A 17,375-nucleotide genomic window follows, 5' to 3' on the forward strand; every position below is an offset into this window, starting at 1 on the left:
TTTTCCATCCCTATACACCAATAGGGACCACATAGTATCCACACTCACTTTTAGTTGTGCTACAAACTCTCACATTTCCACACCCACCCACACCATTTATATCCCTCTCACTCCACACACACCTTGTGTAGAGCACTGTTTATACTGTGGGCTCTCCATTCATGTTAATTCACACTGATACACATACACACTCTTTCTTCACTTGCTTTCAGTAACCCTTTGACACCTCTAGCCATAAAACACATCCACATCGGGGGAAGGACCAGCACAGATAACATTCCAAGAGACACTGTTTTTAAGTTATCCTTGCTTCATTCATTGTAACATCGCCGGAAGAAGAGATCAGTGTATCTCGAAAGCTCGCACAAATAAAAGCATTTCGTTAGCCACAGAACGGTATCATCTATTTATTTTTTGATTATTGAAGCTCGGCTAACACGGTACTGATACCTCTACATGTATATATATATATATATATATATATATATATATATATATATATATATATATATATATATATATATATATATATATATATATAGCGCCCACAGTGTACTCAGCGCTTTACAAAAGAGATAGAACAATACAGGGAATTATAATACAAGGGCAACAAGCAAAATCAGACAATAGAAAAGGAAATACCGTATTTCCTCGATTGTAAGACGCACCATCGATTTGGCCCTTACAATCAAGGAAAATTACTTTTTCACTAACCATGTTTCAGGAGAAGTCCCATGTCAGCGGAGGACGAAGCGGGCGGCGGCGGTAGGAGAGGTCCCACGTCTGCAGATGGTTGAAGATGGACAGCGGACGGGAGTGTAGCGGACGTGCGGGCGGCAGGACAGGTCCCAAGTCTGCAGGTGAATGAAGATATGAAGACAGCGGGCAGGCGTGCGGCAGCGGCAGGAGATCATAATAGCAGGAGAGCTGAGCAGAGCGGCATAGGGGAACGGCTTGGGAGCGGCACAGGGGAACGGCTTGGGAGGTGCACTCTGTAAATCCGCTAGTTTACCGGTGCATGACTTCCGGTTACAGGTTGCCCCTCCCAAGCTCTTCCCCTATGCCGCTCTGCTCAGCTCTCCTGCTATTATGATCTCCTGCTGCCGCAAACCCGCCCGCTGTGTTCTTATCTTCATTCACCTGCAGATTTGGGACCTGTCCTGCCACCGCCGCCGCACTCCCGCCGCACTCCCGCCTGCTGTCCATCTTCAACCATCTCCTGCCGCCGCTGCCTGCTTCATCCTCCGCTGACAATGGACCTCTCCTGAAACATGGTAAGTGAAAAGAGGGGGTTAGTATTGTAGACACTTAAAAAAAAAATCAATACATCGATTCTAAGACGCCCCCCAATTTCAGACATGTGAAAATCGTGAAAAAGGTGTTTCTTAGAATTGAGGAAATAGGGTACCTTCCCCAGAGAGCTTCCAATCTATGTGGTATGTTGGGAGACTTACAGATGAGGGAATAAGTGCAGAGGATGGCCGTGCTTGGTCACCATGGTTGGTAAACGTGACTGTGGGTGTGGGACAGAAGCCATGAGTTTAGGCTGTTGAAATGCTTAATTTAATAGATGAGTTTTAAGGTTTATCTTAAAGGTGGAGAGAAGGTGCTTGGTGTATAGGGAGTGTTGGGGAGTTCCACAGGTACGGGGCAGTGAGGGAAAAAGGTTTAAGACTAGAGAGAACAGTAAAGGTGAAAGGGGTGGAAAGGAGACAGTTATGGGTAGAGCGCAGGAGACCTAACGAGAGATCAAAGCTGATATGTAGGGAGGAGCAGGTGAGGGGAGAGCCTTGAAGGTAAGGAGGAGAACTTTGTAGGTGAGCTGAAATGTGATGGGAAGCCAGGAGAGGGAAATAAGGGGGAGACGAGTACAGATTATTCTGGGATAAAAGTGTAATTATTCTGTAAGTAGAATTTGTGATAGATTGCAAAGGGGAAAATTGCGAGCCCGGGAAGCCTGTTAGCAAAATATTACAATATTCTAGGCAGGAGAGCATACGGCATGCATTAGAGCTTTAGCGGTAGTTTTATTTGTTGGTTGTAATGTATAACTGTAATATAATAATTTTGAGACTTGGTGCTTCAATCAAAAAATTATTAGCCTATATGATCCATTTATTTGAAGAGTAAATACCTAGCCACATAGGCCTTTGTAATGTAATTTTAACTGCCTTCTGCTTTCCTCGTGAGTTTGCATGCACTCATGGTGATGTGAATGGATGACGCACGACCTATAGGTATATGAACAATTTGTCATGTCTCTCCCTGTAGATTGTTTGCTGGGTTAAACCGACCAATATCCAAGATTTCAACCCAAAGAAAAGTCTGTGGTGCTGTAGCCACTAGTGAATAAATGCTAAGAACTCAGGATTAAGTTGACGTGTGCTCCTTTTTCTTATATTGCAATTGTCCCCGTGCTGGAAATTGGAATAATGCATTTAGACAGTGGGTTCTCATAAACCTGGCCACCACATTTTAAGAATAACCGGTGCATTTGCACACAATTAAATGTAACTTGTTTGCATAGGAATAGGGTATTTGTTTGTTTCTTTCCAAACCCGCTCAGGATCCTGAGGAGACGGTGGGACATCCTGGGTTACAGTTGGAATTTGATTCCTCACTCCCTCCCATGTGATGTACTGTACACAACTCTGCAGAGATGATTGTCAAGTGAATCAGGGTCACTTCAGTGGGCAATGACCCGTGAGACCCCCGTGTCACTATAAAGCGGGGTTACTGTATGTCCATGCTATGGTGCAGAACGGAAATGAAGTTCTTGAGTAAAGCACAAGCATGCGGCTCACTACAGCAATATGAAGGTTAGAGACCCTGCACTAAAGTCCAATCTTATTTAACATCTTATTAAAAGTCAACTGTGTACATCACATTGGTTTGGAAAGATAAAAGCAGCATTAAGGTGGGCGGCTGCAGCTGCTGCTGCGGGAAACACCACAAATTTCTCATTCCATTTTGCCTAAAAATTATATTTTGAAGTCCCAAATGTGACAAGTCGGTGGGTTTATTGCCTCGCCGGTAATGAACAATATCCCAGGACTATTGTTTAGTATGTATACTAAAGTAGTAAATGCAGTGCCAATACATCACACCTTACAGCTTTTATCGCCAGGTTATCAGAATAAGGTGTCGTTTGCCCTGTGATTTCTAACCAGCGTCCCACATTCTGTTTTAATGTAAACCTCTTAAGCGATTCCTGCAGCCAGTTACTCTTTGTGTTCTCATCAAGGCTACTGTTATAAATGGCGCGCATGCATATTTATGTGAATGATTCAATGACATTTGTAAGTCACATCCTTGCATTATAAATGTATCCCGCATGAGCAGAACAATGTCTTAGAACTACCAACGACGTTTAAGTTGTGGAAACCCCCAATGAGATGTGTATTTTATTTTTGTTAAACCCTTCGGGGCTGGAAGATTTTGCAATACACTGGCGACACACTTTATTCAAGCTTGGCTAGTCCCACGAATTCGGGTATACCCGGGTGTATTGAGGTTTGTGACTGTTTTCTGCCCGAGTGCATTGAGTTATTTTCCAAGCAGGGATTGAAGCATTTTATTCCCGCTGGCTGCAATACTGCACAGTATATATATATAAACTGCATTACAATTCATGAATTTATGCCATCTGGTAGACACGCGAAGCATTGCAGCCTATTAAATCCTAATCATTATCATTTAACAGATCAGCCGCCCATCAGCCAGGCATGAAACCAGGCTGGGAAGGCAAATGCAACGGGGCTTGTCAGAGGTTAGGAGCGGCGCATTCCAGGTATCTGCCAGGTACATACCGGGTATTTGCTCGAATAAAGTGTGTCGGTGCAGTACAATGAAGGTCAGCACGGAAGCATTTCAAGGGTTAATTACCATGCCTATTTTTTTTAGTACGTATATGTTCAGACTCAATCAAGTACATTTCTTTTAGGAAGAGAGATCCAAAAACACGGATGGAGCAGGGCGAAGCTTTTAGCTGTCATGCCCCCTTTCTCTGGAATTCCCTACCGTGCACCATCAGACTCCCCACATTCAAAAGCTCTCTGAGAACGCGCCTTTTTAAGGAAGCCCATCTGGCATCACCCAAACATCAACCTCCCCTCCCTCCAACTCTACTGGTACCAGCTGTGTGACTGGACCAAACTTCATGCTATCTACAGTAACACCCCTTAACATCCACACCCCCAAATCTTAAAGGGATCAGCTGTGTGGCTGGATCAATCTCCATTCTGGTGTATACTCCGTCCCACAATGATCAGCCACTTTACTTTTTGTTTCAACAGTGCCCCGTATTCCCTCTAGAGTGTGAGCTCTCCGGATCAGTGCTCGCATTACCCTTTGTATCTGTTTGCACGCGTCTGTCTTTATTTGTATGTCACTCAATTTCTGTACTTGATGTCACTCTGTACCCCCATTGAACCTCGCTGTGGAATATGTTGGCACTGTATAAATAAACGATAATATACAAGTGACCCGTAACGACACTGGTATTTGGTGACATGCAGTAAGTAGATGGCTGGCAGATTTGAACCATTATTTGAGGCAGAAAGTGCTTTGTTGTTTGAATAGATTTTCAGTGAACTTTATTACAGTGTATTTTCCCTCATTGTGCTGTCGGTACATCTCGGAAGTGACACTATTTGGGATGAAATGACTCAGCAGAGTTCCTCTTGGTAGAGAACTTCTTTACCCTTGGGATAGACTGAAGTCCCACAATTCTCAGATCATGTGCGTTAGCAGATTTGGGCATTTATATTTTTTAGTTGCCGTATGAGTTCGTATTAATTATTAATGTCATTACGCTGAATAGAATCTGCGGGGTAACCCGGCTGCAGTAAAAAAAAGTTTATTTTACACTGTGACCTAATATGTTTAACCTGACAAATATTTGTGGAACCGGGGGGGGGGGGGGGGGGGAGGTGGTGGGGGGGGGGGAGAGGGAGGGAGAGATCCATTGTGGCTAAAAAGTGCAATTCAGAGGATTTAAATAGCCATCCAATCAAATGTGTCGAAATGGCTGCCAATTTGTTTCCCCTGGAGGCAGAAGACACACTGGTACCATTTGGGAGTTCCCCCCAAGTTCCCCCTCAACTCCAGTCCACAAGACTCATCAGGTCAGGTTTTCAGGATATCTCTGCTTCAGTATCAGTGACTCAGTTATTGACTGCACCATCTGTGCTGATGCAGGGATATCCTGAAAATCTGACTTTTTTGGAGGGGTCTGAGGATTGAAGTTGAGCACCCCGATCTAAATGACGGCAGATACTTCTCAGGAGCCACGGGTGGGTTGTAGTGAGCATGATCAGGTTTGTCGTGCTGTTTGATTTTTTTCCCCTAGAGGAGTGAGGTTCAGCACGAAGTTGGGATGATCTATCATTCTGAAACCTGTTCTCCTGTGATGGATGGATAGATTGCGAAAGTAACTCAATAATCTTCATTTTGTCCAGGCTATTCACAGATCAGTGAGCATTATTGTTAATAAAGCCATGGAACGCTTATATGTCCTTGTACATGTAGTTTCTGAGACTCCTAATTTTTAAATAACCTTTGTGTTTAAACCTATGCCACATTAAAATGAATGAAGCAAGGAATACTAGTGTGTGTGTGTGTGTGTGTGTGTGTGTGTGTGTGTGTGTGTGTGTGTGTGTACGTGTACGCACTGAGTAATGCTGTGTAAAGCAGCAGGCATAAGCTTGTAGGGATCTATGTCAAAATGGATTTGAAGCAAAAGCTGACAGCATGTGTGCTTATTTGCAGGTCATTTCCCAGAATCCCTTGCTGCAGTGGAAGCACTGTATGCTTGGACATAATAGGGAAAGGCAGGGTTGCAGACCTGTCTGAGACCTATGAATGTGCTCACAAGTGATATTTTCGTTTGCTGTATGCTATACGGTCGAGGGTTTTTGTCACTTTTTTACCCACCTTAACTTATTTAAAGTGTGTATATATACAGTGGCGAGAAAAAGTTTGTGACCCCCAATAATAATTACGGAAGTTCCATAGATTTTCCATGAAAACCTTCTTGAATCAAAACTAGTCTTTTCTTAAATATCCAATAGGGTTTATATTAACCAATTCCATGTGTTTGGAAACAAAATGGTGTATGAATTAGACACACAATGAGTCAGGGTATGTGCAAAAGTAAGAGAAACCCTGGTTTTGTCGGCTAAATGAAAGGGGATAATTTTAATCATTTCAATAAGGTGTTTAAATAATTAGGTAGATCTTCAGGTTTGAGTTTGTGAGGCCCCACACTATATAAAGTTGTATATATGTATGTCTTTATTTATATAGCGCCATTAATGTACATAGCGCTTCACAGTAGTAATACATATGACAATCATATAAATAACAAATAATACAAATAACCAATCATGGGAATAAGTGATTCAGACATAAAAGTAACATTTAGGAAGAGGAGTCCCTGCTCCAAAGAGCTTACAATCTAATTGGTAGGTAGGAAGAACGTACAGAGACAGTAGGAGGGCATTCTGGTAAGTGCGTCTGCAGGGGGCCAAGCTTTATGTATCGTGTATAGTATTAATGCTTTTTTAAGCAAGTGGGTCTTAAAGTGGGTCTTAAAGGTGGATAGACAGGGGGCTAGTCGGGTATTGAGGGGAAGGGCATTCCAGAGGTGTGGGTCAGTCAGTGAGAAAGGTTTAAGATGGTAGAGGGCATTAGATACAAAGGGGGTAGAGAGAAGACATCCTTGAGCAGAACGCAAGAGTCGAGATGGTGCATATCTAGAAATTAGGGCTGAGATGTAAGGACGGACAGAAGAGAGTAAAGCTTTAAAAGTGAGGAGGAGGATTGAGTGTGAGATGCGGGATTTGATAGGAAGCCCGGAGAGTGATTTAGCAGGGAAGACGCTGAGACAGATTTAGGAAAGAGCAGAGTGATTCTGGCAGCAGCGTTTAGGATAGATTGTAGGGGAGACGGGTGAGAGGCAGGAAGGCCGGACAGCAGGAGGTTACAGTAATCGAGACGGGGAGAATGAGGGCCTGAATCAGAGTTTTAGCAGTCGAGCAACAGAGGAAAGGGCGTATCTTTGTAATATTGCGGGGGAAAAAGCGACAGGTTTTAGATACGTTTTCAATGTGAGAGGAGAATGTGAGAGAGGAGTCGAGTGTGACCCCTAGGCAGCGTGCTTGGTCTACTGGGTGAGTGATAGTACTTCCAACAGTAATGTGGAAGGAGGTAGAGAGGAGAGAGCTGCAGATGCCGGTAAATCCTCGCGTGGCAAAATTTAAGAATTTTTAATTTTATAACGCGATCTGGGTTATTTAGGCGGTCTCATTCTGTGGACCCCGAGGACCACATTATAACGGGGTTCAGCTGTATGTACACACACACACACGTTTTGAACTTTTGATGGAGTTAATCTGAGAGGGATGTAGAAATAAGACCGTCTCAACCTTTCCTGATGTCTGAGCCACTTGATGACTTCATCTCTAAACCGGTTAGTGGCAATCTGATTTATCCCATTGAAGTGGCACAATTCATTTGCTCCCTTAACAGATTCTATAGTAAGATAAAATGATTCTACGGTAACCATACAAACTTAGGTGCTGTAAATCTTCATTTCATTTACCCTGTAAAACCCCCTCAATGTTTTACCTTCTGCTTCAAAATCTAACACTGATTTAAAATGTTTGAAACAGCACAGACACAATGTTAATATGGCCCTCTATGCCAGTGATTCTCAACCAGAATTCCGCGGAACCCTGGGCTTCCGTGGCGCAGTGCCAGAAGTTCCGCTGTGCCGCCCGCACTCACTGCGGTCCGCGATGGCTTTCCTGGCTCCCCCCCTCCTCCCTCCTTCTACCTAGTATCACACTCTAGCAGTCCGGCACTTCTGGTGCCTGCTGCTATAGAGTGCGTGCAGTCCTCGCCGCCTCAAGCCTCCCGCCCGCTGCTGCTGCCTTCCGCCCGCTGCTGCTGCCTTCTGCCCGCTGCTGCCGCATTCTGCCCGCTGCTGCTGCCTTCGGTAGGCATATGGGATGGGAAAGGGAGATCTTGGCTTTCCGTGGTGGCTGCTGCTACTTGCGTGCTCTGGGGGGTGGGGGGAGAGAGGGATCTGTGGTGGCTGCTTGTGTGCTCTGGGGGGGGGGGTATTGATGTGAGATGGTGGGGGTGATGTGAGATGCAGGGAGGGTGGGTATATGATGATGATGAGGGGTGCTGGAGGAGATATGAGGATGATGATTTTACCTGTGAGACCAATTTTTTAAAATATGTATTTGGGCGGCGGGGGTCATTTTAAAATGTATTGGGGTGGCGGGGGTCTTTTTAATATGTATTGGCTGAGGTTTTTTTAATATGTATTGGCGGGGGCGGGGTATTTTTATTATGTATTGCGGGGTGGGGTTATATGTATTTAGGGGGGTGGGTTTTTTTGGTATGTATTTTGTGGGTGGGATTGAGTGAGAGTGGTGTAATTGATGGATGGTAGGAGGGGCGAGTGAGAGGAGAGAGGGGGAAGGGAGTGAGTGAGGAAAAGAGGGAGTAAGAGTGAGACGCAGGGGAGAAATACATGTGAGGCGGGAGGGGGGAGATTGAGTGAGATGGAGGGGAGAAAAATATATGGGTAGAGGGTGGGAAATAGAGAGGGCTCGTGAGGTGTGAAATTAACCTAATATTTAGGGGTTCCCTGAGATTTTTCGAAACACTTCAAGGGCTCCTCCAAACAAAAAAGGTTGGGAATCACTGCTCTATGCACATGTATTTAACAAAGTGCTGCTGAACTGTAAGTTACCGTACAGTGCCAAGACCAGATTGGAAAATATAGCATACAGATACTAATCACAATAAACAAGTTCAACCTTTCGGGGATTCATATTCCAGAAGGTGTGTTACAGCAGCTTAGGAGCGTCTGGTGTAGTTACAGTGTAGAGTGGAGGTTTCCAACCTTTTTTTGGTTAAGGAACCCTATATTTAAATTATGTAATTCGGCGGAACCCCAACTCTCTCTAATAGCATGTCTGAGGTCAGATGCATTGTAAGGAACCCCAACCCTCCCTAATAGCATGTCTGAGATCAGATGCATTGTAAGGAACCCCAACCCTCTCTAATAGCGTGTCTGAGATCAGATGCATTATGAGGAACCGCGACCCTCTCTAATAGCGCGGCTGAGATCAGATGCATTGTGAGGAACCCTGAACCCTCTCTAATAGCGCGTCTGAGATCAGATGCATTGTAAATTCTTCTGTATTTGGTACCATTCTCAAATTACCTGAAAATTGCGGGGAACCCTTTAGGGATGTCCAGGGAACCGAAGGGTTCCAAGGGACCCCTATCTAAAACCGCTGGTATAGAGTATAGAACCCTGCAGTAACTGCTTGACAGAACATTATACACCGTTATAATCACTCATGATTTAACCATATTTAATATCCCATTCGTAATTCTGAAGCCACATTTTCTTTTGTTTCTCTGATCACATGAAAAATATAGCGATACGGTTTCATTTTTTGCTTTTTTATGACTTCTCGAAGTTCTTCTGATCATCAATAAATGAAAGAAAGCTAAAGCATTTAAAAATAAGCTGCAAGAGAGTAATGCATTAAGTCGGGCCTTTCTCTTGGCTTCGGGCATCTGTCTCCTTTGATCTTCCCCTAAGGCTCTTGGTGCCATGTATACGGTATTCATTTTGAGCAAACGGAGTTAAGAAAAATCTATATCTATCTATAGAAAAGCTGTCATTTAAGCAGGATTCCTTCATTCAGATTCCCTGGCTACACGTGCGGGGGAAAGAAAGAGAAAATAGATCATAAAGCAGTATTCCACACTTCTCTGTTGTTTTTTCAGGATGCTCTCTATTCATGACCCCAACAGCCATGTTTGTAGTCCGGCGGCCATGTTTGTAGTCCGGCGGCCATGTTTTGTAGTTTTATTTGTGTGAAAACCGGCACACAAAAAAACTACACATATGTGGGTAACCAGGGGTTCCCTGGATGTTCGGAGATGATGGGTAAGCTCCAGAACCCCCCTCCCCCTCCACCCCCCATAGTTTGAGTAAAAAAAATGTAGAAACATTTCCATTTTGGGGTAGGGTTGGGCGATATCAACATTTTCACCACGATAACGATATTAAGACATTTATCGCGATAACGATATATATCGCGATAAATTTGTTAAAATAAAAAAGTCTGAAAATGTTTTAGTAAATCTAAATAAAATCTGTTCTTAAAAGAACAAAAGGACCTTAATTCCCAGACCCTTTCCATGTCTGCACTTCACCTTTTCTAACCTACACTGCTCCCATCCCCCTAGCATCCCCCTCATCCCATCACTTTCACTCAGAGGTACTCCCTCCATTTAGAACACATTTCATTTAGAAAATGATAAAAAAAAAAATACATAAAACAGATTTTTTGACAATTTATAATTGTTGAAAAAAAATCTGTTTTAATACATTTCTAACATTTTCATAAAGGGTGAGAGTGATGGGATGAGGAGGATGTTCGGGTGATGGAAACAGTGTATGTGAGAAATGGTGACGTGCAGGTATGGCAAGGGTGGAGGGAATTAGGGGTCCCAGGGTTAAGAGAGGAATAGAGTTTAGTGCCCCAGGGGGAAGGTGGGAACGGGGTAAAGTGTCCCAGGAGGATGGAGGGCTTAACAAAAGAAAAGGGAGGCGATGAGTTCCGACCTTTCCCTGCTGCAGCCCGGTGCTCTGACATGCTCTTTCCCCATGCTGCCGGAAACTCCTCCCTCTCCCTTTGAGTCAGCATTCAGAAGCAGGAGGGGCGAGGGACTCAGGGAGACAGAGGCAGAGAGATAGCCAGAGGTCATCAATGCTGTACCTCTGACCACTAGCATCCCGTAATATCGCTCTAACCGGTAATCTCCCATATCGGTACTCCGGGAGATTCCGTTATCGCAATATTACTAAATATCGGTATACAGTTGGGCCCCGCTTCTCGGCGGTACCAAGAAGGGGGCCGCCATGTCCGCGCATGCGCTGAAGGGGGAGTGGCCGAGTTTGCGCATGCGCAGAAGGGGGAGTGGCCGAGTTTGCGCATGCGCAGAAGGGGGACTGTCGAGTCTGCGCATGTGCAGAAGAGGTAGGAGACACAGAAAATCGCCGGTGGACATAGCAAATGCTATGTTCCGCGTTTCAGCGATTTTTGCTTTCCGGTGGCACCATGGAACGGAACCTACCATATGAGCGGGGTCCTACTGTTTTGCCCAACCCTATTTGGGGGGGGGGGGAAGGGGGGAGTTTTTATTGATGCACAAAGGGAAATCACTATCCTAGCATTTTATGTAGGTTTCATTAAAAAAAAAGAAAAGCTTCCTGTTCAATATTCCACATATACGTTTACTAGTGTTTTTCTGGAACGATTATGCAAACATTGCATTACTGAGGGTAAAGCAATAACGCATCTCCGAGAACTATTTTGTAGCTCTCTTTCTCTGATATAGGAAAACTGGTTTGTTTCACATTTAAAATGCAAAGTGTGCATGATGGAAGCAAAGTATTGATAATTGCACCAAAGGGCTGTCTTTGAATGGGTCCACTGATTCTACACTTCCTTGTCCTAGGCTTAGTTTTACAAGCTGTATACTGCAGCAGGCAAAATCTCAAGGGAACCCATACAGAAGGATAAGAAGATAAGTGACACACACACCCAGTTTTCTCTTGCATGTAACTACCCACCATCCTTGTCTGCAGCTTAACCGCTCTGACATGTGAAAGTAGCAGGTTTGGGGGCCTGTGGCAGACACTCTTATGGGTATTTCACCTTGGCTGTGTGGCGGGTCGTTTTGTCACCTTATGTGTGTTTATTAATGTGTCACCTTATATGATCAGTATACAGTACATGTGGGTTGTACTGCATGGTTGAATATGTTGCACTGCTTATTCCACAGGATCTGAAGACAGAACATGTAACACTATTCCTGGCATTTCTTCCCCCTTCAGTACTCTCTGAGCTGAAGTAGTTTTGTCATGCTTCTTTAATGCATAATTACAAACAATGCTACAGTATGTATATATAAGCTGCAGTGTAGTTAGATCGGTTGATGGACTGGAATTTGTAACTGGCTCCTGAACGCATTGGTTGTAGCCTGTACACTGCTTCCATGTTCCACTTCTCACAACAGATGTGCCAAGCCTGAAGCCTATTTTCTTTCCTGTTACATTAGTGTTTAATTAAAGAAAACAACTAGTTGCAGGCAGTTACTTTCTGTGAAACGTAATGAAGATTTATTTTGGGAGTGACCTTCACTGTATTAGCCGAAGCAGTAATCAGCAAAATTAATAGAATAATCAAATTATACACAAACTCATAAATCACCATGAATAGTGCTGTCAGAAGTTCAGCTATTAATGGGCCCTATTGTTTTGCAGCTGTATTAAAAATTACAACTGCTGATTCCTGCTTTGATAGAAACTGAAATGGCATTTAAAGGCTATGCAAGATGGGTCCACCAGGCCAAACATTTTCACAACTGTTAATTTAGCTGTAATATGATTTGAAGTCACCAGGGCAAAGTTGAAGTGGAGTACAGTCTAGTTCTATCTTTCAGCAAAACTCTCCTTACTGTTGGTGACAGCACCAAGTTAATTAGAGTACAGAATATCAGTTTAACAGTCTGTCGTTTGGAGTTAATGGCATCAAAGTCTTACCTAGTACTTTAGCTGTGGCCAAATCCACCTGAATAGTCTATTGTGTGCCGGAGGGATTGACTTGTGGGTTATACACGACTCCACGATAAACACATCACGAGCATGTCCGCTGGTTACATTATGGTATGGTCCTCCTGCCACGACGGATGCAAAATGTTTTCATATAAAATCTGCTCTGTAAACCCGAACACATTGCGGTGTGTTTCTCATGTCGCATGTTGATAGCAACCCGTTGTTGTGCGTGTTTTTTCCCGGGCACGTCACACCTCGACGCTGTCAGAGCAGAATTCTGCCATTCTATCTCATCACTATACTGCTTCTCGGAACAACAGCCATTCACGGCTCTGAGCAATCATACATCACGGCTGTTAACAGCTCTTTTACAAAAAAATAGCTTTCTATGAATGTACTGTAACAGACCAAATATATGTTTTGGAATTTTGAGAATGGAACAAATTTTCTTTTTCCTTCATTGCCCTCATGGCTGGCTTGTCTCAGAATATTAATATACTGTATAGTGCTGTTTATTTTTGTTTAATTTATATATTTTTTCATTTTTTTTTTGTTGTTAAAAATAAATAGCATTTTTTTATTTACTTATTTGGTGTGAGCATAGTCCTGCATTTCTTTTGTAGTTTGTCTTAACGAAATATAATTTTTTTAAGTGAATGTGTCTGCAAGTGTGTGAGATTGCAGTTTTGTTGATATTTTATTTGTAATTGTATAAAAGGCACTGTTTCGTCTTATCATGGTGCTGTGGTCATGATGTGCAGTAAAATGCACATATTCTTTTGTCTTCATGTAGAAGATTGGCACTGCCCGCACACATTCACAGAATACAACGCCGGTGATACCAATTTTAGATGAACGACCTGTATTTTGTAGACTTTAACGTTTAGAGTGCCGGCACCTGTGGGTCATGTGATCGCTCCGGAAGTGATCACATGACTTGGCCAGGCCCTCGGATGCCAGAAATAGAATTAGAGAGGGTTCCACTCCCGTTTACGATCAGCCCGATCACCCCATAGAAAATGAGCAAGTGCCTATGACGAAGCTGCCATGCCTATGGGCAATTTAAAGTTGTGGCTATGGGCACTTTAAAGGTTCAGTACCTGTTTTTAAATTGTAACCTAATTGTCATTTATAGTATTTCCGGAGGGGAGCAATGGAATAAAAACAGAGCGATGACAGGAGAGTGGTAACTAAAACGTTTCTGGCAAAATGTTGGAAATTCCAAAATCCCACAGTTTTCCTGGAAAGTATTTGCGAAGAGCTGTCCATCCATGTATAACATAACCGGGCAGCAAAAGGTTGTAGGAGATCGAGTGTAACAGACGGAAACAGGGGAATTGTATAGGTATAGAGTTCATTCATGGTGTCACTGAAAGGGGAACAGTAATTTTGTCAAAAGTTTTTTGAAATGTCTTACTATATTGGGGATTTCAGAAATGTGAGGCCTACGGTTGTGAAAGCCGGAACATCCTTATTCTAGATGTTTTAATACTAACTAAACTTTAAAGCAGCAGCCCATACTAGGAAACTGAAAATGAATTTTGATAAATACCAGAATTGGCATAGCGGGCTTGAATAGTATTATTTTTTTATGGCGGCTTTTCACGGTTGGCTAAAAGTTTGAAGAATAGAGTCAACAAAGTATTGTAGCCCAACTCAACTAGTATCTTTATATTAGTATCCCTCTATAAGTATCCTATTGAAAATGAGCATGAGCATTTATTCCGATTACTCTATTAGAAGCACCAACTAAAAAAAATACAGACTTTAAACTTTTCAGATGTGAAGTGGTACAGTGTATGTGTGTATATCATTTTTTTTTTAAAGAAATAACACAACCCCAACAAACTGCTATAAATTGTTACAGTGCTTTTAGTGTAATTTGTTTATGGTCAACTGTGTTTCTAATGAAGAACTGTTTTTCTGCTTGTTAATATTTGTGAGGTGTTCTAACAGAAATATATGTTTCTTGCAGCATTGTAACATATCCCCTTTTCTTCCTAGGATGTGTGCTGTGTTTGGCGGGATCTATTGTCTGCGCCATTCTCTGCAATGCCTGGTACTTGATGGAGAATCCAAACAGTAAGGGCTTTCTGAGTAACCTTCCTTTATTTACACACAAAGCTCAGAAGAAAAACGCTGGAGCCGATTAACAAGAACAAAAAAAAAAAAAAAACGAATTGTTCAAAGACCCTGTTGGTATTAATGGCACATCAACCTTGATTAAAAGTAATTTGTGTATTGGTCTTCCAGAATGAGAAAAGTGGGGCCCACAGTATAGAAAATAAATTAATTTTCCCAGCAATATTACTACAGCTCCTGATCACCCAGGCTTGGAAGACAAATCTTTTCAGCTGCCGGGGGGCTGGCGATGAGTGATGTTAGTTTTCCTTGTGGCCTTACCCACTCTAATTGATTTTCATCAGATGACAACAAAGCCCTCTGTTATTGCATTTTTAAAAATGGAGCTCACCTAAAGACTCATCAGATTAATCTCTGCTGATAATGCATGTCACTCTAAGAGAAAATACTTTAATGAGTTTTAGGTAGATTGTTGTCATAAACCAGGCTGCCCTTTTATCCCGGCGCAGTCTCTGGTGAAGGTTGAGTTAACCCCGTGGTTGCCGCCGAGGTTACGAAAGAGGCCTGACCTTGATTTTTTTCCTTTTATTAGGGTCAACAAAACGTCAGAATTCCACAACCTCTTTCATGTGCACAGAATCGAGTCATTTAAAACGGTGCATGCTTTTGTAGCTCTTTTCATGTTTTCTGAATGGCTTTCCTGTTTCTCTGCGTTATGGCAAGTCATACATTATTAAAGATGAAAAGAGAGAGTGTAAAAGGTAGCTTGGTTCCTTTTCAAAGGTATGTCGTTTCAGGGTGCAAATCAAATACTAGCCCCGGTGACAGGTCATTAAGAGGTGGTGTAACTCCATGCTGGGCGGCTTTTTGGGTAAATTGTTCAGATTGCACATAAATTAGGCTATGTTCTGCTTTGTGATGGTAGCAATTTATTATCTTTGGATGCCACATAAAAGAAAAGTTTTAGGGCAGGGGTGGCCAACTCCAGTCCTCAGCGGCCACCAACAGGTCAAGTTTTCAGGATATCCCTGCTTCAGCACAGGTGGCTCAATTGACTGAGCCACCTGTGCTCAAGGAGGGATATCCTGAAAATGTGGCCTGTTGGTGGCCGCCGAGGACTGGAGTTGGTAGCCCTGTTTTGCAGTGTGTGTTTATTTTTATTTTACTTTAGTGGTACATATTGATATAAGCTCTGAGAAAACCTTGCATTATTATTGGTGCATCTGTAACTACTCCAGAACCTTTTCTATTGCATCACAAACCAATCCCCAAATCTCAAGCTGAAGTGTGGCAAAATACTGGAGGTTCCTACATTAACACTTCTGCAAAATACCGTTCTTCACAATGATGTAACTGGCACAATATAATCTTTTCACATAGTGCTAGGATATAACATTTATTTCCATACATATTGTAGTGTGACGAACAGCTGGACTTTACCAAGAAGGTTGAAACATTGCATGGTGGTTACAAAGACACATTTCAAAAATGCTTTATTAGCCATTTCATCTTCTAAGAAATACGCTTCTTTTCTCATTCAATACTTACACAATGATAGGTGTGGGGATATACATTTTATTTAGCTGTGTTTACGGCCATGGAGGCATTTTACAGAATAAGATCCATCAATACGACATACGATTAAGTTATACTCTGCAGCAATAACAGAAGGTTAATGTTTGCATTTTCTACCAATGTCACCCATATGAGCCAGTAAAAAATGCTATCATCTGCATAATATCACTAGCAGCCACATCTCATGACTACGTATTGCATTGCAGACATTCGGAAAGGCTTCTCATAGGCTTTTAAGACCATGCTATTCATTTCATAGGTGGTAGCTGAACTGATATAATAAGTATGTGTGTGTGTATATATAAAAAGAGAGAGATTGATTTAAATATATATATACACATACACACATAGACACATACACACATACACATACACACACACACATACACACATACACACAAACATACTGGACAATGAGCCAGGTTTAGGGGTTTTAGTGGTTAGGGTACGGGGTTAGGTTTAGGGGGTTTAGTGGTTAGGGTACGGGGTTAGGTATAGGGGTTTTAGTGGTTAGGGTACGGGGTTAGGTTTAGGGGGTTTAGTGGTTAGGTTTAGGGGGTTTAGTGGTTAGGGTACGGGTTTAGTGGTTAGGGTACGGGGTTAGGTTTAGGGGTTTTAGTGGTATGGGTACGGGGTTAGGTTTAGGGGGTTTAGTGGTTAGGGTACGGGGTTAGGTTTAGGGGGTTTAGTGGTTAGGGTACGGGGTTAGGTTTAGGGGGTTTAGTGGTTAGGGTACGGGGTTAGGTTTAGGGGGTTTAGTGGTTAGGGTACGAGGTTATGTTTAGGGGTTTTAGTGGTTAGGGTACGGGGTTAGGTTTAGGGGGTTTAGTGGTTAGGGTACGGGGTTAGGTTTAGGGCGTTTAGTGGTTAGGGTACGGGGTTAGGTTTAGGGGTTTTAGTGGTTAGGGTACGGGGTTAGGTTTAGGGGTTTTAGTGGTTAGGGTACGGGGTTAGGTTTAGGGGTTTTAGTGGTTAGGGTACGGGGTTAGGTTTAGGGGTTTTAGTGGTTAGGGTACGGGGTTAGGTTTAGGGGTTTTAGTGGTTAGGGGGTTAACTTTAG

General features: G+C 42.8%; 1 protein-coding gene across 1 annotated transcript in view; it reads left to right on the forward strand.

Moving 5' to 3' along the window:
• CHM (CHM Rab escort protein) overlaps nt 1-17,375 on the forward strand; it is a 104,909-nt gene that overhangs the window by 52,416 nt on the left and 35,118 nt on the right. Inside the window, exon 9 of the mRNA XM_075572854.1 lies at nt 14,663-14,740. Coding sequence (XP_075428969.1) covers nt 14,663-14,740 — 78 coding nt within the window. The remainder of the gene's footprint in view (nt 1-14,662; nt 14,741-17,375) is intronic.

The sequence above is a fragment of the Ascaphus truei genome, chromosome 16 (genome assembly GCF_040206685.1).
Source record: "Ascaphus truei isolate aAscTru1 chromosome 16, aAscTru1.hap1, whole genome shotgun sequence".
Lineage (NCBI taxonomy): Eukaryota > Metazoa > Chordata > Amphibia > Anura > Ascaphidae > Ascaphus > Ascaphus truei.